The 24,316-nt window shown below is 44.2% G+C and overlaps 2 protein-coding genes across 4 annotated transcripts; one reads left to right on the top strand and one right to left on the bottom strand.

The window, feature by feature from the left end:
• Window positions 1-106: 106 nt before the first annotated feature.
• On the bottom strand, window positions 107-5,152 carry LRRC52 (leucine rich repeat containing 52). Its single transcript, XM_027895855.1, has 2 exons — window positions 3,711-5,152; window positions 107-1,403 (listed from the first exon to the last, which is right to left on the bottom strand). Exons 1-2 carry the CDS (start codon window positions 4,471-4,473, stop codon window positions 1,153-1,155), a joined length of 1,014 nt encoding a protein of 337 aa, XP_027751656.1. The 5' UTR covers window positions 4,474-5,152; the 3' UTR covers window positions 107-1,152.
• A 441-nt stretch (window positions 5,153-5,593) lies between these two features.
• Window positions 5,594-19,029, top strand: NUF2 (NDC80 kinetochore complex component NUF2). 3 transcript variants are annotated; one of them, XM_027895913.1, is made up of 13 exons: window positions 5,594-5,781; window positions 6,694-6,768; window positions 8,188-8,264; window positions 8,904-8,965; window positions 9,865-9,962; window positions 10,334-10,407; window positions 11,568-11,664; window positions 12,631-12,693; window positions 13,550-13,687; window positions 14,632-14,772; window positions 15,579-15,754; window positions 17,754-17,889; window positions 18,550-19,029. In XM_027895913.1, exons 1-13 carry the CDS (start codon window positions 5,659-5,661, stop codon window positions 18,697-18,699), a joined length of 1,410 nt encoding a protein of 469 aa, XP_027751714.1. In that variant the 5' UTR covers window positions 5,594-5,658; the 3' UTR covers window positions 18,700-19,029. The 3 variants fall into 3 exon arrangements, with proteins under 3 accessions (XP_027751714.1, XP_027751716.1, XP_027751715.1); XM_027895914.1 differs by having other exon boundaries at window positions 5,676-5,781; window positions 6,694-6,787; XM_027895915.1 differs by lacking the exon at window positions 8,904-8,965 and having other exon boundaries at window positions 8,188-8,210; window positions 9,920-9,962.
• Window positions 19,030-24,316: the final 5,287 nt, after the last annotated feature.

Here is a 24,316-nt window from a genome sequence, read left to right as displayed (position 1 = left end):
GGACAGGGATCCTTCCGTGTGGCTCTGCAGAGAGATTTGCCGCGCCGGTGTGCCCCAGCGGCTCTGCGTGTGTCCCCAGCACACGCCAGACATCGTTATCCCGCTCCTCGCCCTTTCTGCCGTACCCATTATAGCTGAGACAGATCTCGGCTCTCGTTCTGAGAGTCTGCAGTTTAATGGCTCCTAGTTTGGTAATTCGTACGGTGCTTGCTGAAATCTTCTGCTTTTCCCTTTTGTTTCGTCAGACTCTGCTAGTGTCGGATGGAGCAGATAGTGTTTCACTCGTGGAGGTGCCGTGCTTGGTCGTTTAGGCAGGTACTTCCCCTGGCAGTTCCCAGGGCCAGTGATAAGAGAGAGCTTTTCTACATCTTGCTTTATTCTGGTCTGTAGATGCAATCTTGGCACTTTGGCATGGACACAGAAGCCATCTCCAAGAATACTTGGAGAGTGTGTAAGCAATATTTTTTACTTAAAAAAAAAAAAAATATCCAATTTTAGGGTTATGTGACACCAAACCAGAGCTGGCCTTTTCAGTTCTGCAAATGCACATAACTCAGTGGAGGAGGTACAGGTGGTCTGGCTGCAGAGGGATAGAGGGTTCTTCTGCTGTCACTGGTGTAATGGGGAAGAAAGTAGGAACCAGTGGGATCTCGGACTCCTAAAAGTCCTGTTTTTAACTTCTTTGCCTTTCCACAGCAGAAAGTTCTTGGAGTCCCTGTGACTCCAATAAGCTCTCTAGGCTGGTCCCAGTAAGCTCTGCTGGTCTTTTTGTCTAGGAAGAGCCTGGTGACATCCCTAACTATAGCACAGTGCCAGGGCCTTTCCCATATTGCAGTCAAGCCAGTTCCTGTACCCCTACTCTTCTGTGGTCTCGAAGTAAAGTAGGAGTAGAAATGCCTGGCACTGTGCACACCTCTCACTATCCCCTCCAAAATTAACATTTTTCCAGTGTCCTCAGTCCCAGTGGCAGGAGAAAAATGGAGGTAGTAGCACAGCAAGTGAAAATAGAGCTCAGAGACTTCCTGCTCTTGCAGTTTTATTTCACTTCCAAAAAAAAAAAAAAAAAGCATCTAGAGTGGGACATCATGTGGGAAAATCAGGCAGGAAGGGCCTGCCTTTGGTTCCCACAATGGGAGTTCAGAAGGGCTGGTCCTAAATGGCTGTGTCTTCCTCCTCCTCTTCCTCTCCCTTTGAAGCATGGACGTTGTAGATAACAGCACAGATGCCGGCCAGCCAGGCTGTAATGGTGCCAGCAAGGAATATGCAGAAGCCAACGAGGCACAGAAAGACGTAGTCTCTCTTGTATAGCTGGGTCAGGCAGCTGACGTGAAGCTGTGCCTCCGCTGCCGGCATCCTCAGGGCTCGCAGGCCTTCGGGGGTGTAGCAGGTGATGTTGTCAGCATCTGCAGAGGGAGAAGCAGAATAAGACTCTCCAGCCTGTGTCTAAAGCTTTACTGAACAGAAGTCCTGCTAGAGAAATGGTGGAGGAGTTTGCTCAATGCCTGAAAAATGTCTACACGCTTCATACCCCTCTGTTTCCGTGGCTTGGGTGAAATCTGAACAGCCAAACCCCTGCCAAACCACAATTCCTGGGTTGCCAGAATGATTTCTGTGGTGTTGCCTCCACAGGAAAATATTGCCCACTGGATTATGCCGCTGCAGTAAACTGCTGTCCCTGCACCGCTCATCTCTGCGAATTGAGCACTTTCATCTTCATGTGAGAGCACTTGTGTGTGTTGGTTTTCTCATTCTCAAACACATTTTGAAGTGCTACAGCCTAAATTATGCTGGAATAATGAGGCTGCTGCTCATTTGACAGCTAGAGTGGTTTGCAGTCAGGCACAGCCTTACCTTGCTCTGTGAGAGAGGCAGAGGCAATTCATCAGGGATTCAGTTCCACTGAAACAACACCTGTACCCTGTCATATTGAATACCTGCAGTGAGAAAAGAGATGCCGGCTGTTCCCTCTCAAGTTAGTGAAGGGTGAGTGGGGTGCCTTATGGAAGCTGGGTGTGCCCTCAGCCATGGCCCTCTCCCTCCTTTGCAGGTTTGGAACCTCCCAGACACTGTGCTGGGCACTTCGTGGGGCACAGGGTGGAAGGGCCTAAGGGAAAGGGAGCAGTGGACAGGAATGAGCCACGGGAGACTTTTATCACATGACATTGTATTGTATATGGCTGAGTGACATCACTGCTGTTCACACTGATCTTTGTAATGGTCCTGGGTAAAACTTGAGAGCTTTTGTCCCTCTGTTACCCAAATCCATCCAAACTTGGGCAGCTTTGTGTCAGCCCCTAGGCTGCACAGATCCAACTGAGCCCAAAACATGGGTGCACAGGCATTCGTGAAGCATCAGTAGCTTTCTGAAGGTCAGGGTGGAGATCTTCTTGCAGCAGATTCCAGGGCGCTGTTCCCATGTCCCTTTGCAGTGGAGCTATCAGCCCCTGGAACAACCCTCGGTTTAGGGCTGCCTTTCCCTGCCCATATGTTTGTGATACAGGGTGTCCATCCTGTGCATGCTTTCCAGCAGCCCTCCTGGAGACACACAACCTCCTGTGGACTCTCCCACAGCATCTCACCAGGACAAAGCAAAGCCCAACAGAGCAGGGAAGTGAAACAGCCTCTGTGGCTTCCTTGGTTTCTTTGGCCTTCCCGTCTTCAAGAGTACAGGGTAAGGATCCATACTCATACCTTCCAGTCTTTACTGTCACTGCCTTTCCTGCTCCTACCCTCCCAAGTTGCCTTCAATGACCTTTAATCTCCTGTTGCAGGGTTCAGTGGGTTATCTCTAATCTCACTGCAAAGAACTGTACTTTATTACACTGTTCCATAACCGCCTGTAACCTGTATGTGGAAAAAAACCCCACTTTACTGCCTATAGGGAGCTTACTTCATCTAATAAAGACACAGAGATATCTTTAATTTGATTCTTTTGTAACACCAGCTTTTATATGCCCTTTCCTTTTCTCCCCTTGGATTCTTCTGTGGCCCTTTCTTTTTCAATGGACAGACTTTCTCAAACAATTTCTCTCTTGCAACTCTCTCTCACCATCATGTCCTGCATTCCTGAAAACGAAGCTTTCCTCTTTTCTTCATGCTGTGCTGTTTCTTTTCTGTTTAGAAATACCAAGTTCATGTGCTGCAGCTGCAGAAAAAGCTTCACCCTTGGGACCAGCATTTTTCTGAGAAAGGCAGCTGGTGATCACCCCGCCTCAGCCTGTCCGTGGCCCAGTTGTAGAATCACTCAATATGATGGGAAACAGCTGATTTTGGGATGGAGATAAGGCAGGAAATTCAGAGCAGCAGTTTTCCCCGTGCACATCTCCCCAGAGCTCTGTTAGGATCCTCATTCTTGGCACTGCAGCCATGGGGTGGGATGACTCACGGGCACAGGGACACCTGAGTCTGGATCCAGGTGTTTTAGAGCAGCAGCAATATCCCACCTACAGCCTACACCTCCCTGACTGCCCTGAGGTTGTGAGCAAGTATGACTCTCCATGTGTGGAGGGCACGAAACCCAACTTTGGATGGTGCGTAACCCAACTGCTCCCACCCCTGGTTTGTGTAACAGCAGAAGACGGAACCCTCAGATGACATGCAGTGGCACAGCCCCGTAAACTGAACTTTGGGCAGAGAATAGAGAGCCCTCTCAGTTCCACAGAGATCTGTGGAAGTAGGGAGGAGAGAGGTTCTGCTCACACAGCCCTCACCTGGAAAATGAATGTTGCTCTCTATCGTCCAGGTAATGAAGTCCAAAAAGGAACAGTTGCAGTGCCACAGGTTGTCACTGAGCCCCAGAAACCTCAGGTTGGGCAGGTGCTGGACGGTGCTGGTGTCCAGGAATGTTAAGCCTGTCCGGCTCACGTCCAGGTGCCTCAGCCAGGTGTTGTTGGCGAAAGCATCCTTCTCAATGGCCACAAGGTTGGGATTGTCCGAGATCTTCAGCACCACCAGGCTGAGGAGGTGTGAGAAGGTGCTGACAGTGACCTGGGTGAGGTTGTTGAAACTGAGGTCCAGATAGACAAGCTTGGCCATACCAATGAAAGTGAAATCCAGGTCATCCCCCAAGAGGTTCTTGCTGCAGTCCAGGTACACCAAATCAGCCAGGAAGCTCAATTCCACTGCTGGCAGGTACGAGACATTGTTTGCCGCCAGAATCAGCTGCCTGGTGTCCAGAGGGATGTCTGCAGGGAACTCCTGGAACTGCTGCCCGGTGCAGTTCACTTCCAGGTACTGACAGGTACACCTGCTCGGGCAGTTGATCCTCTCTGATGCCATCCCTATCCCCAAAAAAACCATGAGGCTCAGGGGCCACAATCTACCCAAAGGAGACATGGTTTGAGATACTCCAGGCCGCTCAGCCCTTTGGGGGGCTGCGAGGCGCCCTATGAAAGCTGCGCTACCCTCACAGCCATGCCAAGGAGATGTCCGGCTGCCAGGCTGTTGGGGAAGCACTTTGTGTCCGTGGCTCATCTGACCCCTTGGCAGAGCGCCCAGCTGGAAACTGAGCCTGGTTTTTACATCGACAAGTGTGGAACAGTGGCTGGAGCGTCTCTGCCAGGTGACACCTCCGTGATGTCAGTGGCTTGCAGAAGCTGCCTGGTTTCGGGGACAGTGCCGTGACCTTGCTGACCTGCTTCCAGCTGCGTGAAGGTGCGGGAAGCTGCGTGTGCGATAAGAGCACTGAAACTGTGTAGGGAGAGCAGTGAACTGTACGAATTTTGTCAGAAATAGCGTCACACTGCAGGAGGTGCTCACTGGTTACTGATTAGGAAAGAGATCCGTGCAATGCTGCACTGGATTGGCATCGTCTTATGGCAGGAGCCAGGAGGTTCTTGTCCCCACCTGGAGTGCTGTGTCCAGGTCCAAGGATCCTGGGCACAAGGAAGATGTGGACCTGCTGGAGTGGGTCCAGAGGGGCCATGAAGATGCCCAGAAGGCTGGAGCAACTCTGGTAAAGGAAGGGGACAGGATGAGAGAGCTGGGGTTGTTCAGGCTGGGGAAGGTTCTGGGGAGGCCTCATTGCAGCCCTCCAGTACTTATTACTTAAGCCTTATCCAGGGTTTATGGAAAAGAGGGAGTTTTTACATGGGCAGATAGTGGTAGGACAAGGGGGAATGGTTTTAAACTAAAAGAGGAGAGCTTAAGATTAGATATTTGGAAGAAATTATTCCCTGTGAGGGTGATAAGGCACAGGTTGCCCAGAGAAACTGTGGCTGCCACATCCCTGGAAGTGTCCAAGGCCAGAGTGGACGGTGCTTGGAGCAACGCGGCCTAGTGGGAGGTGTCTCTGCCCATGTCAGGGGGCTTGGAGCGAGATGACCTTTAATGTCCCTCCCAACTCAAACCAAACCACTCTGTGATGTTTTCACGACCCTCCACACCCCGCGACAGCCGCGGGCCACCCCCCCGCCCCTCACGGCCAACGGCCGCGGCGGGGGCGGGGCCTCGACAAACCACGCCCCGTTCTCCCCGCTACGGAGCGGCCGCGGATTGGGTGGGGACTCCCAAAGCCCCGCCTCTCCGGCGGCGGCGCTGCCGCTGATAGGCCGGCGGGTGGGGCGGGGCGGCGCGCGGCGCATTCAAAGCGGCGGCGCGGCCGTTGTGTCTGTGTTTGTGCCGGGTTCGGGCTGTCCCTGCTCCGCCGCCGCCGCCGCCATGGAGACCATGACCTTCCCCCGCTACAGCCCCGACGAGATCATCACCTCCCTCCGCACCTACGTCCTGACGGGCGCCGAGGGCCGAAACCTGGTCAAGGGCGACCTGTTCGGCACGCCCAAGGTGGGTGAGGCGCCGCGGGGCGGCTCGCTGTCTCTCCCCTCCATCCTCCCCGCGCGTCATAGGGCGCTGCCCTGGCCCATATCACCGCGGGGTGGGTGTTCCGGGCTTCGCTCCGAGTCCCGGGGCTCTCCTCGTCTCTCGGGCCTCGCCAGGAAGTGGGGGGGTGGTGTCATCACAGTACCCGGCCTGTCTTTCCCAGTTTTGTGAGACCTGGATTAAAATAGCTGCAGTGTTCGGTGAAGTCCCGGTGTTCCAACAGTTTGGTTGATAAATTAGTGCTTTAAACCGGCCTCTGCTTCTAAACCCCTCCTTGCTTAACCCTTTTTCCTCCTGTGTCGCTCTGACCGTTAATGTTGCTGTTAGTGTGTGTGTCCTCAGCGGAAGAAAAGTGGCTTTAAAGTGAAATTGAGGCCTCAAGGTGGCTCCGTGTGCTTTTGCCTGGGGAGAGAGGGGTCTGGCCCTAACTGCTTAAGAAATGACAGGATGATGATTTTTAAGAAGCAAAATTGATAATGGATTAGAACTAAAAATGGAAAACTATTTGGGTTATAGGTATTTTTTCCCTTATGTTTTAATATTGTGATGAAGGGTGCTCTTTGCTACAAGATTCGAGTTTCTTTTTTTTTCTTTTCCACTTGGTTTGAAAACTGCTTAGTGAGCAATAATGTAATGAAAACTGGGCATGGCATACGTAGGGCTGTACTTGTCTGAGCTGCCTGCTGTCCCTTAAAACTGAATTATGAGCAAGTATTGCTTGAACTGCAAACTGTTGAAAAGTGAAACTTATTTGTCTTGGTGGCTCAGTGAAATCGGCCTTCCTGTGTTAAAGGCTGAACTAATTTTATGGCCTAGCCTGGGAGCTCTGAATAATCAAACGTATGGAATACTGATTCATGTCCTTTCTTCCTGCAGCTTGAAGTTTTACACCTGATTTACATGAGAATCCTTCAGAAAGTGTATGGAATTGGCCTGGAGCACTTCTACATGGTATGGCTTTGGTAGCAGAGTAATGGAATGTGAAAGGAAAAGAATATTCACTTTAACAAGTGTTGAAGTATCTCACTCTTGCCTTCTCACTAGTAAATGGCAAGCAGCCTGCTGTTTTGTGTGTTGTAATTGCAGCAATGGGAGCTTAGGAATTCTGCCTCTGTTGCAGAAACGACAGAGGTGGTGTTGTGTGTGAGGTGCCACAGGCATTTGAGTTTGTGTTCAGGGCAGTTTCTTAGGAATGGGATTGCAGTAGTGCAGGACAGCCATTGGCACGGGTCGTTAACCAGAGGTAGATGAACCTGGGAGCATCATCTGTGGGCTGTTGCTGAGGCCTTGAGTAGTTGCTTTGGTCATTGCTCCTCATCTGGAAATTAATTTCAGCTCAAGAGACCTGTAGGAATAATGGTTTTGTGGCTGTGCTGCCTCTAGGTTTGCTTTTTTACTTTTACCCTGTAAAGGGGACTCCCTGCTTCACTACAGGAACTAGTGGGCATGAAGAGGAGCTCACCTACACTTTCTGTAAGCTGTGAGGACAGGCTTTGGAGAACTGTCTCCTTCTGTGGTTAAGCTGTGAATTTTGTTATTTGAGATGCTGAGGGTGCCAGAAATGTCTGTAAGGTCCAGGAAGGACTGGACAAGCTTATGAAGGGACACCATGTCCAGCATTGAAAATACATATTGTGTCCTTGGGCATCTGCCTTGGGCTCAGCTGGAGGAAGTTGGACTGATCTAGAAGGAAAGTGAGTATTGCTTTTGATATTTGATCATCTCCATTCTCCATTAACTGAGAGGAAAGTAAGGAGAGGCTGATAACTCTTAGTGAAAAAGGTACTTGATCTTCTGTCTATGTTAGGCAAGAACTGATGCCTGAAAATGGGAACAAAATAGTGTTGTTTCTCATGGCATTTTTAGATATGCCATTTCAGATTATGTGCACAAGGTAACTGTTCTTCACAGGCCATGACATTAGCTGGGATACTGTATCATAAGATTTAAAATATAAGAAAAATGTGACAGTGTACCACTACTTTCTCATTTTGACTTCCTCATAAAACAGTTGAGTGTCAGTTTTGGGGTGTTTAAAGAAAAAGCTTCTTGCTGGTAGATGTGTAATGCAGAGACTGTTGTCCTGCACCAGTTATGAACAAATTAAAGTAGAGTTGGTTGAATTCCAGAGTTTGCAGTGTTGCTGCTTTAGTTATTGTTTTCTTGTATGTTTTCCAGCCAAAAGTGACACTTAAAGTAGTCTGCTGATTACCTTGATGACACTTTTCAGCCTTTAATATGTGTTCCCTGTGGATGGGAAGACAATCCTCAGAGTGTGTAACCTATTGGAATTATCTTATGCTGTGGAAACCTGTGTAGTTTTTGTTATAAGTGTTCTCTACTTATGCACTGACTCTCTTTACTCTTTAGATGCCGGTCAATGTTGATATAATGTATCCACAGATATATGAAGGCTTTCTACCTGTCTGTAATTTGTATATTCATATGTAAGTAAAAGATGCTGCATCTGTTCACTTGCTGTTTCTTGTGAAAGTCTGATTTTTTTTAAAAGTTTTGGGTTTTTATGCCTTTGTGCTGATGGTGGTTCCACTGCTTGCTGGCTCTGAGAAAAGTTAAATTTGCAGATGAATGGGGGCAGCAATATTTGATAGAGTAACATTCTTAAACGAATGGGTTAAATAATTTAGCCTCACCAAGATCGGAGCACAAATCCATCCTTGGAGTGGCTGGAAGGCCATCATTACCCAGAGCAGAGATCTTAAGTTCCTGTTGTGGAAATTTGCTGTCTGAAGTCTGTTGAAATCATGTAAGTGTTAGACTTTAAACTTTATTTCAGTTGTAAGGGGAGGACTGACTAATAGTTAGGTGTAGGAGTTCCCTAATTAAGCTGAGAAGTTGTTCTACAGGCAAATATTTTGTCAATCAAAACATCTGAGATGCTGTAAGAATGCAAACTATTAATGCTGATCAGTGTGTGGAGTCCTGCTTTGTTATTCTTCTGAGACTTGTGCTTGCTGTGCAAATGCTCTGGGATGAGAGGAAAGATCTGTTTTGTAGTAAATGTTTGCAGCACAAAAACTGGGTAATGGTCACTACACATGAGGTGTGTTTTCTTTTCCTTGCAGGGAGCGATTGCTGCCGGTGTGCCGGATTAACGATTTCCAAATTGCTGATGTTTTAAACCCAAGTAAGCAAGTGCACTATAATTCTTGGGTTTCCAGGAGTGGTGGGTGTTGCTTAATATCCAGATGCTATTTTTTTTTATTTGGCATAACCAGATGGACATCTAGTATGGTCCCTGGGTTCCAGCTGTTCTTCTGACCCGTGTTGTGGTCCTTAGACAAGTTGGTTCTAGTGAGCAGTTCTTATTCCTTTTGTAGGCCGATCCAGGTCAATAACTGAGGGCAGTTTTGCTGTGCTATGAGTCTGTTGAACTGCTGGTCTGGAGAGTGGACTGTGACACACTTAAAATAGTGTAAAAATAGGTGGTAATGACAATTATCCTGACAACTTTGAAACTCTGTAGGATTTCTTATGCTGAGGCCTGTGTAGGAAGTGACTGGATTTTTTGCTTCACCCTCTTCAATACCCAGCTCTGGTGACTCTGCTATGACACAAACAACCTGGAAAAAGTTGTTGTGAAGAACTCTTTCGCTTCTGGATCTGTCTTGAATAAAACATATTTGTAATCTTTCACATTGCTTGGAATAAAGCCAAAAAGTCCCTGCAGTTCAAATTGCTGCCTTGAGTTAGTCAAAGAGTTAGAGAGGTTCTCTCTTCAGGGCTGTAGTTCAAGATTGACACTTTTTCTCCCTGCCTTCTGTTTTAATGGGAGGCTGTGTGTTTTTTTCCCAGGTGCCATTTTTCATTTGCTAAATTCCACAGAATTGCTAAAAGTTTGCCACTAGCTTGGTGCTGGTTTTTGTGTAGTCTGAAATCTTTCCGAGATGAGCAGGGGAAGAACTAATTTGAACTCTGTCCTGCATTTTCTGCCTCTTCTCTGAATTATATTTTGCCCGAATTTTCATAAACTATTGCAATACATATGGAAACCAGCACAATGATGTCTTGCAATTCTTATTTCAGAAACAAAGAGGACTATTCGTTTCTTGAGTGGCATCCTTAACTTTGTAAACTTCAGAGAATTCCGGCGTCAGGTCTACTTGGAGTTACAACTGAACTATGTAAGGCTGCGGGTTGTTTTACTCCAAGATAGCTATGTCAGTGTAATTAATGGTAACCTAGAAATGGGAGCATAAAGACTGTGATTTAACTTCATGTTTATGTGACATGCTGGGATTTTAAATGTAGCCAAGTAGTACAGGAAGATACCAGTTACTACTTAGGATATTATTGAAAGGGTTGGTTTTTTTTTTTCCAATAATTATTTGATAGTTTAGCCTGGTAAGGGAAGGATTGACACTTGCGTTGTTTTGAGAAAAGATATAGTTCAGAGAAGCATTTTATGTGAAATAATGATGAGCAAGGCTAAGAGATGCCCAGAGAGAAGCTATATTCCTCTAAAATAAAAAACATCTGAATATTTAATTTGCAGAAAACAGCTCTGGAGAAACACCAACAACTGGAGGCTGCAAATCGTGAGGCAACAATGAAGCTGGAGAAACTGAAGTGAGTGTGAGGAGAGCACTACTTGACTTACCTGTTCAGGCTGGATCAATGGGACAATGCCAGTTGTGTGAGGTTCAGCAAGGCCAATTAAGGGTGGAGTCCTGCTCTTGTGACATAATAACTCTTTGTAGTCCTACAGTCTTGGGGAAAAGGGGCTGGAAAGCTGCTGGACAGAAAAGGACCTGAGGGTGCTGGTCGATAGCAGCTGAACATGAGCCCAGGTGGGCAAGAAGGCCAATAGAACCTGGCTTGGGTCACCAGGACCGGGGCAGTGACTGCTCTCCTGTGCTGGGCACTGGTGACACCACAAATCCTGGGTTCAGTTTTGGGCCCCTCAGGTTAAGGGGCTGGAGGCTGTCCAGGGAAGGGCAATGGAGCTGCTGAAGGATCTGGACTACATCTGAGGGAGCTGTGGGTGTTTATTCTCTGCAGGCAGAGAATGAAAATGAGTTTGGGAATATATGGCTGCTTTGAGAGAATCCTGTTATTTGTATCTTGGGGACTAGGGTGAAACTTTTTGCTGTTACAGTTAGTTTCTAATGATGTCTCTCTTCAATAGCTGTAGGAAGCCCATTTTTAACTTAATAGATGAATAAAGTCATCTTCCTTAGTTATCTGGCATGTTTGCCACAATTTCTGTTTCAAGCCATTTAGTCCTACTGCCTGTGTCTTTGCACCATTAAGTTTTGGTTTTGTTTGTGGGTAATAGGATCAAGAGATGGCTATTTTCCAAGATTGCATTCAAAACAAAGAGTTTTTTCTGGCAGCTGCTTTTGGTGTGTGCTATGCTGGAGGTTTTCTATCTAGTATAGGTCTACCTTGTAACGAGCTGTTTCTGTGGCAGGGAATATGAAATTTCGTAAATGAAAATCACCACAAAAAATGATAGGAGTGTTGTTCTTTTATGCTTTGCTTCACGTGATCTTTAAACTCAGTCCTCTTTTATGCTTGTACCACTTCTTGCCAAAATAGCCCCTTAGATTATGCTTCGAAGTCTTGCAAGCAAAGGAAAATAAGATGTATTAATTTAAGTCTGTCTTGCTCTGATTACTAAAGTTACTGACTGTAAACTCTCTGGAGAGAGTGATTGTTCTATCTACTGTACTCTGACTTGATTGTAATGATGCTGAAGCTATGCAATATCTTTATTTCTCACTTAGCACCGTTCCAGCCGAACAACAAGAAGAGGTCAAGCAGCTAACAGAGAGCATTAGGGAACTGGAGCACCTGCTAAGGCAAGAGTATCGTCGGAAACAGGTATGGTCTTGTTATATATTTCTCTGAAATGCTGCTATGATTTCTGATTGTGGATGTTCCTCAGTTCTGTCGAATTTTTTTTTTTGTTTTGTTTTGTTTTTTGTTTGTTCCATTCCCTGTAACACAGGATAAAGGGGAATTTTCTGACTTAAAGGTCATTGCAACACAATGCTGTGTCTGACCCCTCTACATTTTGCTATAAGGAGTGTGAAACATATTTGAAATCAGACTTGGGGAATACAAAAGTATATTTGACTCTTTCTTTTGGTAATGATACCTGTGTTGCTTTTGGGAGATACCCGTGTTACTATTCAGAACTGTAATGTGTATTTTTCCCTTTGTTTTCCATCTGAATTTAGAGAATTGGAACTAGAGGTGAGCCATGGCAAGAAATGAGACCTAAGAAGGGTTACCCGAGGGAATGCCTGGCAAAAAGAGTGGGGTTTAATTGCAGGGGTAACTGCTCAGCAACGGGAACTTGCCTCTAAGGTCTCATGTGTAACCTTTTCATCAACTTTGGGGAAAAAGAAAAGTAATAATGCACGCTTAGGGGTTTTTGTTATATCAAGTCATGTCTTTACTATTAATATTATGAACCATATGCTTGACTTTAATATTATTTGGAACCTTGAATTAAATTTTTTTCTTTTGTCCTGAAGAACAGGGCCTCTGGCAAAGAAGGTTGGGGGGGTATAATAATATTGGGGTCAGTAGGAATAGAGGTAGTCAGCTTTTTATCCCTGTTCCTAGTTACCTACTGCTGGCTACATGCCCAGTGCTCCCAGTGGCTTTTGCAAGAACATTCTCCTTTCCTGTCTTGAAAATCTTATAGACTGCAGCTTTGTCTGCTGGTGATGACACTCCAAAGGACCCATAAACGGGATTTCTCCTGTAGGCAGGTCTGATAGAGGGATGAAGCAGGTAGCAATTGCAGAGATGCTTATTTAAAGCTTGTTGCTTTTTTAGACAGCTCTGCAAGAAGTGATTTCGCAGAAGAAGACGGATATTGCCGAGAATACCCGAAAACTGGTGAGTACACCCCTGTGTAGGTGCAGGATGTAGCTTTCACCTCAGATCAACTAATAGATCATCTCTCTTTCTAGGATCAAGTCATTCTTGGAACTAGGTTGCTTTCAGGCGGTGATCATTAATTTTCCAAAAGAAATTACTTGGCTTTTTTTTTCCTTCCACGGAAGCTTTACTGCAGTAGCTTGTTTTGTTAACTTTGAATACACATCTCTACAACGTCAAGCTCTCTGTGTTCAGGAAACTGATAAAGGGCAAGAAATCTGGGCTTTTGAGATGCCATGGGCTTACCTTAAATGCACAAAGTGGGCCAATGAGGCAGCACTGACCCGGTGGGGACAAAACAGGAGGTTTTGAGAGATTGCACAGGAAACTTGTTGCTCTTCTACCAGGCTAATAAAACTGGCTCTGAAACCCTCCAGTGACTGCTTTGGTTTCCCTAAATGAGGTATTCTGAGGGAGAGAGTTGCTAGTCATATGACAGGCTGGACGGGGCTCTGAGCACCCTGGTCTGTGGAAGGTGTCCCTGCCTATGACAGGGGGTTGGAATGAGATGATGTTGAAGGTCCCTTCCAACCCAAACCATTCTAGGATTGGCTGGCAGACTCCTTGTGGAGTACTAGTTAACTGCAGTTCTTAGTATTGCGCCCTGTAAACAAGTTAGGGAAACAAAATGGACTGTGAACTGCTTTGAAATGTTAATACTGTTTAGAAGAATTTATTCATAAAAACACTTAACAAGAAACAACTACAGAGCAAAGAAACTGTCTAGTTATAAGATCCTGGCAAACAATGCTGTACAGTTCTTCTTTGTTCACCTAATTGCTAATATTGAAAGTGCATTTGTCTTGTTAACCAGAATGACCTTAAAGTGGCTATGGCTACTTTGAAAGAAGAACAAGAACAGCTGAAATCAAAAATTGTGGAGAGTCCAGAGGAACTGAAAAATTACAAAGAACAGATGAAAGAGACTGTTAAGAAACTGAAGAAATCCAAGGTGAGGTCTTCCACTGTCCACACAAGGAGGTTTTCTGTTAGAAAAATTACATGTTTTACTGAACTGTCATCTAGAACTGCTTCTTGAATGACATATAGTAAAACAGCAGCAGAACAGTGGTTAATCCGAAATGAAATCATAACTTCAGAGAACTGAAGGTTCATGATGGAGTTTTTTTTTTTTTAATTTATTTTTTTGTTGTTTTTTGTTTTTTTTGCTTTTTTTTTGGGTTGGTTCTGGGGAGGTTTTTTGCTTGCGCTGATTTTTTTAATTAGGATTGCAGTCAGTTCTGCTTATTCCTCAATGAGTAATTGTTTGTTTGTAAGGCTAGATGTAGAATTCTTGAATCTGTAATGTACCTGCCTGACTGTTTGCTCTCAAGAAATGACAATCTTTGGCAGCTCCCAAATGCCTTTGAAATTAGAATATGTGCTTTGTAATGGTTCTGTTATCACTCACTGTTTCTGGAACTGATGGCTCTCTGAACTAGTATGCTAATCACTGAGTTCTCTTCCTAGCTTTTTTTTTTTTTAATTTATTTTAATATACAGTCTTATAATTTTTGTGGTTCATGATTGTTCATACCTCTGTAGGTATTTTTGTTCCAAAGGTATAAACTTTATTTCTGTAATTTGAGGTATCTGCTTTTCTGATGCTTTATGAGAGTCTTGTTTTACCAGTATAGAATATCTTCACAGCTTTTTTTTTTTCTATCTTGGAAGCTCTTTTAGCAAACTAGTTAGTTCAGTGTAAAACACTGTGATTCCAAATAAATCTTTTTATTTATTTATTTTTTTACAAACTTAAACTTTCATTTCAGTAACTGTTAAATGTTACTTCTGGTGTCCAGTAAACAGCGAGGGAATGGGTACAGAAGTCAATATGCTTTAATTCTACATAGAATAACTCCAAAGCTGTTTATTAATAGCCTTTTCTCTTTAAAGGAAGAAATTACTCAGAAATATGAGAGTTATAGAGACTTGGTTGAGATTCTGCCATCATGCCAACTGGAGTTGCAGTTATACAAAAAGAAGATGGAAAGACAAGGAGCAAATGTGGAGAGACTGGCCAGTGTATTATCAGAGGTTTGTATTATCCAAAATTACGTCTGATTAGCATGAATGTAATGTCTAAGCAAGGCAGGTGGCCACCAATAAATGTCTGTACTGTGAAATTTTCCGTCGCTCCTCTTCCCTGGAAAGAAGGAATTTGGATAACTTAAAAATGCCGTTCTTTATAATGCCAGTAAAACATTGCTGCTGCTTTGCTGTGTGGCACTAGCTAATGTACTATGCACTGGCTATTGACCACTTTGAATAGTCAAAGCCTTTGTTGCCATAGAAACCTGACCTAAAATAGTTTGAACTGTCTTGGGGTTTTTGGTAAGAAATGATGGAAGAGGAAGAGTCAAATCGAGTTTCTTCTGCCTTGAGAGTGGAAACTAAGAGCAAGAAAATTGCTGTTTCGGGAAGAGTCATGTCTTATATGCCTTTATTGATATTACTAAGGCAGACATGCTGTGATGAAGTGTTTGTCACGATACAGTACCTTGCTATTTGCTACTTGGTTTTGGGAGAACACAATTGTTAGGAGCATTTGAAAAATGCTGTGGAGTCTTTTTGGGTATTTGTATAGCATGTGTTGCAATTACCCTTGGCAAAGAGCTATAGCAGAAGTCAGTGACTTCTGAAAGTCATTCTAAGTAATGGGATCTTGCCCATTTGGATGTATTTATAATCAAATAAAGAAGTGGTATTTCACTGGGAGAATGAGTCAGCAGTCAGATTTTCAAAAAGCATCAACCTAGTTCTAATCTTAGTACACTAACAAGGAATGTTGTCTTGATTATTTTTCCCCTCATTTAATTTCTTTCTGTCCTTATGTACTCCAGGCCAGAAATCTGGAGGACCAGATTGATAGTGCTCAGATAGAGCTGAAAAGGGTGAAGACAGATGAAATGTCCCTAAAGCGACTGGTCACTGCAAAACATGAGGCGCTGTCTACGGTCGAGATAAAGATACAAAAGAAGCGTGAAGATGTTGAGCAGCACAAGTGCACTGTGCTTGAGTAAGGATGAGCTGATGTTTCTGCCTGATGCTGCTTTTATGTCTTCTTTATGCGCTGCCAAAGTTCGTGTCTCGTACAAACTCACAGCTTAGCAGTAAGAGGAAAATGAGCAGTGTGGGACAGCTTTGTATGAAGACCAGCAATGCTTCAGGCAGGGACTTGGGGTCTCAAATCAATAATTGCAATGTGACTTGACAGCAATTCTTTTATTGGAGCACTAATTTAATTTATAATGCTTATTCTTGATTCTTTTATCTTCTTAAAGAGAATGTCACATTGGGATAATTTTCCAACTTATCAGACTTCAACAAAGCCCCATTTGCCTTTCATGAATTTTTCATAATTTCCCTTGCCACTTTTGCTCATTATCAAAGATGTTCAAGACCCATGGGGAAAGGGGGCTCTCATCTTTGAGGAGCATTATCCTGACATGATGCTTCTCAAACAAAAGGAAAAGTGTCATTTGATCAAAGCCTCTCAGTCCCTCTTCCTTCCTACCATATGCTGAAGGCAGGTTGCAGGGCCCTGTTTGCAGCATGTCAGTCACTCCTGCAGCAGCAAACTGCAGCCTTGTAAGGTCGTGGCTTCACTGTGAGATTAGAAGAGCTGAACTGTTATAGAAAATTTATTATAGAACAATTTTTTTTTTTTTTGTACATGGATAGGAAAGAGAATGTGGAAAATTATTGGCTGAGTAGATTAACTGTGACAGAAGAGAGCTTCTTCCACAGAGCTGAGGGAGTCAAGGAAGATTTAGTCATGCTCGAAGTTTGTGTGGTCTGTAGAATGGCAGCAAGATTTAGTTATTTAGTGTGTAATACCAGCTCAGTGAGATTATTTGGAAGGAAAATAGGTTGGACACTTGGAGGAATTTCTTCACAGAAAGGGTATCTACAAATTGGAATGGTCTGCCCATGGAGGTGGTGGACTCACTGTCCCTGGAGGTGCTTAAGGCTGGACATGGCACTTGATGCCCTGGTCTGGTTGACAGGGTGGTGCTTGCTCAGAGGTTGGACTTAATAATCTCAGAGGTCTTTTCCAACCCAATTGGTTCTGTGATTCTGTGAAAAGTAGCTTTTAACTAAAGAACAAAAATAATATAATCTAATGCTTCTTTATGTCAAAAGTTGCTGCTGATTTCTAGTTTTAATGTGTTAGGTATTTGCCTTGAGTGGTAAAACTAGATGCTTTGATAAGCAAGAGGGGAAGGGAGGTAACCTTGATTTGAAAACAAGAGTTTTTGTTGGTGAATAAGAGAATCTGTCCTGACTGTTCCCTTGAGGTAGGAAGGTGTAAGTGGGCTCTTGCCAAGTATGAGTTTAGTCATTCTTTACAGAAAGCTGTTGCTGCAATTCCAGCTGTAATTACCCTAAGCATTTGTAGAATAAACTGGTAGGTGGTTTCTGCACTTGAAGTCAGACTAGAGCCCCTGTTCCCACACTCACCCTTTGCTGATGATGTGGCAGCTCACAGCTGGAGCTACCTGGATTTACCTGCATGCTGGGGAAATATTATTTGGTCCTTGGGACACAGTGAAATGATGGCCTGGACGTTGCTGCAGGTAACAGATGTAGATGTATGGGATTAGAGTCCGGTGGGATGGGATCTAGGGCTGAGGAAAATGTGTGACATTCAGTTATGCTGAAACATCAAGTGCAGCTGTATTGCTTTTAACCTGCATCACTCAAAGACAGCACGACAGTGTCCAGCTGCCTGTTGGAGTTGCTCCGCTGAGGTCACTTGAGTTGCCTTGACTGGCAGCAACTGAGGATCTTCAACATCCTCCTTTAATTCCACTTCGAATTTCCCTTCTTGTACGTAAGATTTACTGGTTTAAAAATTGGATTGATTTCCAAACAAGTAAATTCTAGACATCGTTGTTAGTTTCAAGCTGCTAGTTCCATGCTCCTAAAATGCAAGCTTTGCTTGTAGTGGGGTTAAAGTTTTATCTGCAATTAGTCAAATGGCTCAGAAGTAACTTTTTTTCTCTCACCTTTAGATATTGTAACAAAGTCCAGGAGAAGAGGGGTGCTGTATATGATAAAGTGATGGCCATTCACAAGGAAATCCAACAGACAAGGTACAAAATTGAGGAGCTGAAGGAGAATGCTGGAAAAGAAGCAATGAAAGCCAAGGTGAGGTTTTTTTACCCCCTCCCCACAAAGAAATCTTCTTTTTGGTAAAACAACCAACTGACTTTTAACTTGAGCTGTGTAGATAAAGGAACAGTTATTGTAGAATGGGGAGTACAACAATCCTCCCAACAGCCTCCCTCAAACACAGGGACCACTTGCCATATCACAGATACTTTCTTCCTAGATTTTTTATTAAGATATCTGTCCAACTCAGCCTTGGAAGGAGGCAGAAATCCTGATGGGTTGAAAGTAAGGGGTCACAGTTTGCCTGTAGCATCTCATTCTATCTATTTATTACTGAAGTACTGACCATGCTGGGAGGGCAGGGGTTAGCAGTCACAGTGGCAGAGACCTGGGTGGCACAGGTTAACCCAGAATGGGGGCAGGAGTGGTGGGAATACTGGGCTGGTGATGGTTGGCTTGACCATCTTAGTGTTGAAACCACTGGAGTTTCAACAGAATCACAATAATGGGATTTTGTTTGTGGCTTTCCTTGTTTTTCTGATGTCTTGTAACTTCCCTTGTGTTTTGTGAGTGCTTTTTAAGCTACAGATCTTTGAAATCGCTTGAGTCCACAACACCACTCACTTAAGATTTATGCTTGGTAAGGATTTAACTTTGTTGATGGATTTTTTTTTTCCCTTCATCTTCTCTTTCTAGGAAATACACCAAATTTTGAAGGCTGCATTGGAGAAGTGTCATGAATCTCTCATTAAGACAGCAAAGAGTTATGAAGCCTCAAGAGAAGAGAGAATTGCTGAACTAAAGAAAGGGCTGCTTAGCATTCAGTCTTCTGGAAGTAGTCGCTAAGCTTGTCTGCATTTGTGTTCTGCTTTCGTTATGTTTGTCCTCATACCTGAACTCAAGAGCTTGTGCTTTGCATGGGGTGGATAACGATTCCAGGCAAAAGCCAGCTTTCTCAAAAACCATGTCAGAACACCTTTAGCTTTGTTTGCAGATCCTCGTGTTGTGAGCTCACTAACACAGATAAGAAAACACCCAGTTTCTATTGTTTCAGTCAGTACCTGGTTTTACTGGTAATACTGCAATTCTTGCTAGCCCCAAATTGCTCAGGCCTTTAGACAAAATCCTGATTTTTGTAGGAACTGTTCTGTAAACTTTGTTCTTGGAAGACCTGGTGCCTTGTTCAAGATAAGTCAGTAACAGGTGATATTCTACTACCATCACTCAATTAGGATGAAATCCATGTAAATGCCAAATTGCTCTCAGCACAAATATTGGTAACTGTAAACACACAGGAGTATCATTTTAGTTAACAGTACAGTCCCATTCAATCCTTGAATTTATTTCTGCCCTATGGGGTATTGAACTCCCACCTGTGTTTATTAAAATGTCTGTTTTAGGGTGCTTAATTCTCTTAAATTATAGATTGATATTTTGTACCTTAAATTGTGATGGCACCCAGTGTGCCACAGTGGTTTTAATTATTTTTAAAATGTTCCTTTTTACAATAGTTGATATAAGGATATTTAATCCTTTTTCTCTTGTCTCTTCCTTCTCTACTCCTCTAACTGACTTGGCATAACATTTCAATTGAAAAACTTTGCTTTGTACATTTTTAGGAATGTGTGCTACACAGCTTTTTATGATGAAAGGATGAGGATTCAAGCCATCTTTCTAGTTTTAATTCTTCTCCATCTCTTATTAACTAGAGGTTGTAAGTCAGTCAGGGCTTGATCCTTGCTTCTAAAGCTCTTACTGAGGCATCAAACCCTTCTATGGTTTTGCTTTGAGGGGTTTTTTCCTTGCCCTGTAGCACAGAATTGTTTAGATTGGAAAAGCCCTCGAAGATTGAATCCAATCCAGCATTGCCAACTCCACCACTAAACTGTGTCCCCACGTGCCACAACCACACTTGTAAATATCTCCAGGGATGGGGACTTTTCAGAGGAAGCCTGTGTTAATCTGCTAACTTCAACCTAGTAAAAAGCTTCTCATAGTTTTCCAATTTCACCAAATATATTCTGTGTGACAGGTGTGCGTGTGGCACCACATCGTGTTTTTAAGTGAGCATAGTCTTCATCCCAAAGTTCTGTTGCGTTGTGCAGAGATTAGGGAAAGTGTAACTGCTAAGGTGGTTGATTTCCTCCAAGACCTGAAGATGCTGAGTACATACAAGGCAGAGAAAAATTCTCTTTGGGCTTCATGCTCTAGGCCACATGTAGAATTGGGTATTGTACTTCAGAAGTGAGTTTTAAATTAATATCTCCTCTTGTGCTGTGTGTTAAAACACTGTTCTTCACATGCTCCACTCCTTTGCCATAGGGTGGATTCCAGTGTAACATGGATACTGCCCATGGGAAGATATGGCTTCTCATTGCAGTATTTAACAGTGAACTTGATGCCTGTGCAAAATGCTGGGGTAATTTCTGGGTGTCTCCAGCCTTACAATACTGTGACATTTGAAGACAGATGACTTTGAAGTTTTCCCTGAGCTTTCTTGTGATATCCCTGCTGTCAGTCTAGCCTACATCCCAGCTTGGCAAGATGCTGGAAGCCAAGCATTTCTTCTTTTAATCTCCCTGACAATTTTGGGGTGTGACTCTAACTTTTTTTATTTGGTGATGCCATAAAGATTTAAAGTGGTAATCCCAAAAGCTTCCAGTAGATACTACAAGGGATTATTCCAGCCAGCAGACGAAGATTCCTAGGTTGTAGAGATGATGCTTGTGTATCCCAGTGACTAGGAATTTGCAGCACAAAGAAAAAGCTGGATCCTGGTTCCTTCTCTCAGGGGTTTTGCAACTCTGGCTGTTGGATAAAATAAAAGGCTGAAATTTATGAAGAAAGAAAACTGTTGATTTCAAGGGACAGGTTTTTGTATTTCCAACAGGCTCTTGTGCCTTCACAGTCACCTGTGTATTTTTACTAAAGCATTTAAAATACACTTTGCTTATGTTTTATTTATATCTAGAGATTATTGGTTCCTAGGTGTGAGTCTACTGCCTTTTAAAAAATTCTACCCACCTTGAACCATATGGCAGTGAGGGGAATTCAGCATGGCCTGAAGAGCAGTGAAGGAAGGATGGCTTTGCTAAGGCAATACAGCTCTTTCCCTCAAGAGGGCAGTGTTAAACTAACAAAAAAATTAACAAGAAAATTTTGACTTTCTGTCTAAACTACTGCTTAAATGTGCAGTTTAATTTTTTTTATATGCTTAAGTGTATTACATAATATATGACATAAATTGTAGCAAGATTGCATTGTACTGCTTGGACTGGCCACACTCATTTTGAAATGTGTTGAGTTACTAACAATATTCTTTGAGCAATTTTTAAAAGAATTTAAACCAACATTGGTGTCTTTGCAAATGGAAAAAGTAAGATGGGAAGTGTGCTGGGAGCTCAGATTATGGCTTGGCACAGCAAGTGAGCACAAAACTTGAAGAGGCTGTGTGATACCTTTTCCCCAGCGTGCTGCTGCTTTTCTTGGGAAGGCAGGAATCCTCTTTATCACTCCTCTGTTTTGCCTTTGCTCCAGAGTGTGGCTCTAAAGATCTTTAGAGCTCTGTCTCTGAAGCCCAATTTCTGTTATGCTTTGGGTGAGGTGGGCAGGGCTGAGCAAGGTTTGTATTCTCACCTCTGAGACCCTCTTGCTGTGGCGTGGGATGAGCTGGAAGAGGAGCTGGTGTGCTGGCCACTTGGTGGGGATGTTGGCACGGAGAGTGGCTGTGGATTCGTGTTCCATTTCTGACAAGGAAACTTGCTGAATCTGCGGCTTCAGGATAACAGCTTTGCAGCTTGACACTCGAATATTCTAGGACTGGCCAGGACCAGGTAAACTGGAAGTTAAAACTTACTGACGTGTTTCCACCTAAGGATATGACCCTTTTTGCTGCCTGTCCCTGATGGTCTTTGCCCTGCAGTGCTGCTTTTTGGGTTTGGTCTCGCTGCATGGAAGGTACATGAGTAGAGCTGTTGAAATTTGGAGATAAACACTCTAGACAGTGTCTTGGGTGAAACAGGTACTTACAAGTAACAAAAAAACAATCACTAGATGTGCATGTTGACTCTGGGAGAAGGGAGGTTGTAGATGTGGGGTTTTTTCACTGAATAAAGCTTCAGTTTTATTACCATGAGGTTTTTGTCCCTTTTTCCCCAGGCAGAAAGAGAACAAGGTGTTTAGAAACACAGTTTCCTAATGGGTAGCATATCATACAGTACTTACTGCAAAAAGGAGTTTGGAGGTTGGAACAGTGATGTTGTGAAAGGCAATGCACTGAAAAATGTACTTGCAAAGAAAAATGGGCATGAGAGGGAAAAAAATGTTGTTTTTTTAAAGCTACAAGTCCAGCAGGAGAGGACTGGGTGAGGCCAGTGTTTGTAGAAAATGAGCAAACAAAAGGAGGGAAAACCCAGGTTATGTTGAGGTTTCCATAGCAACACAATACTTTTCCTGGAAAACTCAAATGATGAGATCTAATCTATCTGCTATTTAACTCTTGCATGCAGAGCCCTCTCCTTTCTCGACTTACCTGCTCTCCTTTCTCAGCATCTTCTCTAGTGATGAGTGTGTTGTCACCATGCCATAGTGGTCTCTGTGGGGAATGATGTCCCTGGGACACAGCTGTTCCTGTTCTGTTCCCCTGTTCCAAAGCACGAAGAAAAGGAAAAACCTTACAAGGCAGCTTGTGTGGGATGAACTGCGTGTAGGAATGACTTCCCACATGTGCTGATCCTGGGGAGCTTCAGTTCCCTGTAGATCCCAGAGAGGATGGGCTAAGCTGGTACTGGGAACTTGTACCTGCCTGGCAGGTGCATTGCTGAGATGTTCCATAGCCTGCAGGGTTTGCTGCGTAGGGATGTGTTCTCCATGGAAATGACAGCTTAGTGCCTGTTGGAGATCTGTGGAAAACTTCCTGTGACCATTTGGAGAGTTCATCAGAAGTAGCCTGTTCTAAATTTGTGCCTGACTTAAATTTGTACCTAGTATTCTGCTTGTTGAAAAGCCTCAAATTTGGGGAATGGGAATGCTGGATGGCAGGGGAGGTTTCTTGTGGAGAAAGGTGGAAGGGTGGCGGCTTTTGCCTGACAAAAAAGACACCTGAGAGAGTCATCAGCATGGCAAAAATCCATGAGATTGCTATTGGTCTCAAATATGTAGAAAGGAGTGTCTGTTCTTTGTTGAGAGAAGCAGAGGGAGTGGATGTGAGAGAACCCTCCTGGTACAACAGAGAGGGAGTGGATTCTGTTGTCCGTCTTCTGCCCACAGCAGCCCCACCCTTTGCTCCATCCTTGCCTCTGCTGAAGCCCCTGGCAGGCAAAAGGAGCTGTTCTTGGAGGGGTAATGGAAGAGGGAGAATTGCCTCCCCTGGTACCTGAGGTCCTGTGTGTGGTAAATTATTACAAAGAGGGGCTGGTAATGGAAGGCAGGTATCTCAAATGATGCTTAGTATCTTATAACAGAATCATGGAATGGTTTGGGTTGGAAGGGACCTTAAAGATTGTCTTGTTCCCACCCCCTGCCGTGGGCAGGGACACCTTCCCCTAGACCAGGTTGCTCAGGGCTCCATCCAACCTGGCGTTGGACACTTGCAGGAATGGAGTGTCCACAGGTTTCTCTGGGCAACCTGTGCCAGGGCTTCAGTGCCCTCACAGGGAAGAATTTGTTCCATACATCCAAGCTGAATTTCCCCTCTTAGTTTGAATCCGTTACTTCTTGTCCTTTCGCTACAATTCCGTGAAACTATGTATGTATGTTTAACTGTATCTGGGGTGGAAGAGCTCCAAAGGAGTGAAATCTGGATACCAACTTGCAAGCTGCTGTTTTACCCCTTGCTAATGCAGTTCAAAAAGTGAGGGCATATGAAGATTTGGGGAGACTTCTACTTACTTCTGGGAACCCTCTTCTGCATTTGTTGGTCGAAGCTGGAGTGCTGGTCACGCCCTTTGGCCTTTGTTTTTACTGCAGGTCTTAGGACTGTGGGTGCAGTGCTGGGGTGTGTGGTAGGTGGGCAGAGTGGGATGTTTTCAGTCCCCTTTGTTAGACCCATTGCTTGGGTGGCCCTAAGTGCAGCAGGGAGAGTCCAAACCTGTGTGATCTCCCTGGTTCTGTGCTGCCTGATGGCTCTGGGGGGACAAGCAGAGCCTACAGAGCGTTGTGCACTGGATTTCCATGTGTAGATCTGTGCCTTACAGCCTTGTAAAGGCCCTGTCAGTGGCCAACCCCTGCAGTATTCAGCAGAAGCAATATTCTGTTTTAATTGGTGGGCTTCATGTGTTTTTTTTCCTCTCTGACTGGTTCAGTTATTAACCTGTTACTGCTTATTGAGCCCTGAAGATTTGTGGATAGAAAACAACCATCATTACAATATTTAAAAGAAAACCCAATTTGCGGGTGCTCAAGGAACAGTAATCCAGGTATGTGCCAATAGATAGGAAGCAGTGGTTTAATATCTCTTAACAAA

Source organism: Empidonax traillii, unplaced genomic scaffold (genome assembly GCF_003031625.1).
Source record: "Empidonax traillii isolate 1590-97213 ecotype Southwest subspecies unplaced genomic scaffold, ASM303162v1 scaffold474:size1423191, whole genome shotgun sequence".
In the NCBI taxonomy this organism is placed as follows: Eukaryota; Metazoa; Chordata; class Aves; order Passeriformes; family Tyrannidae; genus Empidonax; species Empidonax traillii.
Note: the sequence above shows the minus strand (reverse complement) of the source record. Positions and strands in the feature narration are given on the sequence as shown.

Coding starts and splice junctions, on each gene's coding strand:
- LRRC52 (XM_027895855.1), bottom strand. CDS start 4,473: ATGAGCCACGGACACAAAGTGCTTCCCCAACAGCCTGGCAGCCGGACA. Junction 1,404..3,710: donor GAGCAACATTCATTTTCCAG/GTGAGGGCTGTG, acceptor CTCCCTCTGCAG/ATGCTGACAACATCACCTGC.
- NUF2 (XM_027895913.1), top strand. CDS start 5,659: ATGGAGACCATGACCTTCCCCCGCTACAGCCCCGACGAGATCATCACC. Junction 12,694..13,549: donor CCGAGAATACCCGAAAACTG/GTGAGTACACCC, acceptor CTTGTTAACCAG/AATGACCTTAAAGTGGCTAT. Junction 13,688..14,631: donor AGAAACTGAAGAAATCCAAG/GTGAGGTCTTCC, acceptor TTCTCTTTAAAG/GAAGAAATTACTCAGAAATA.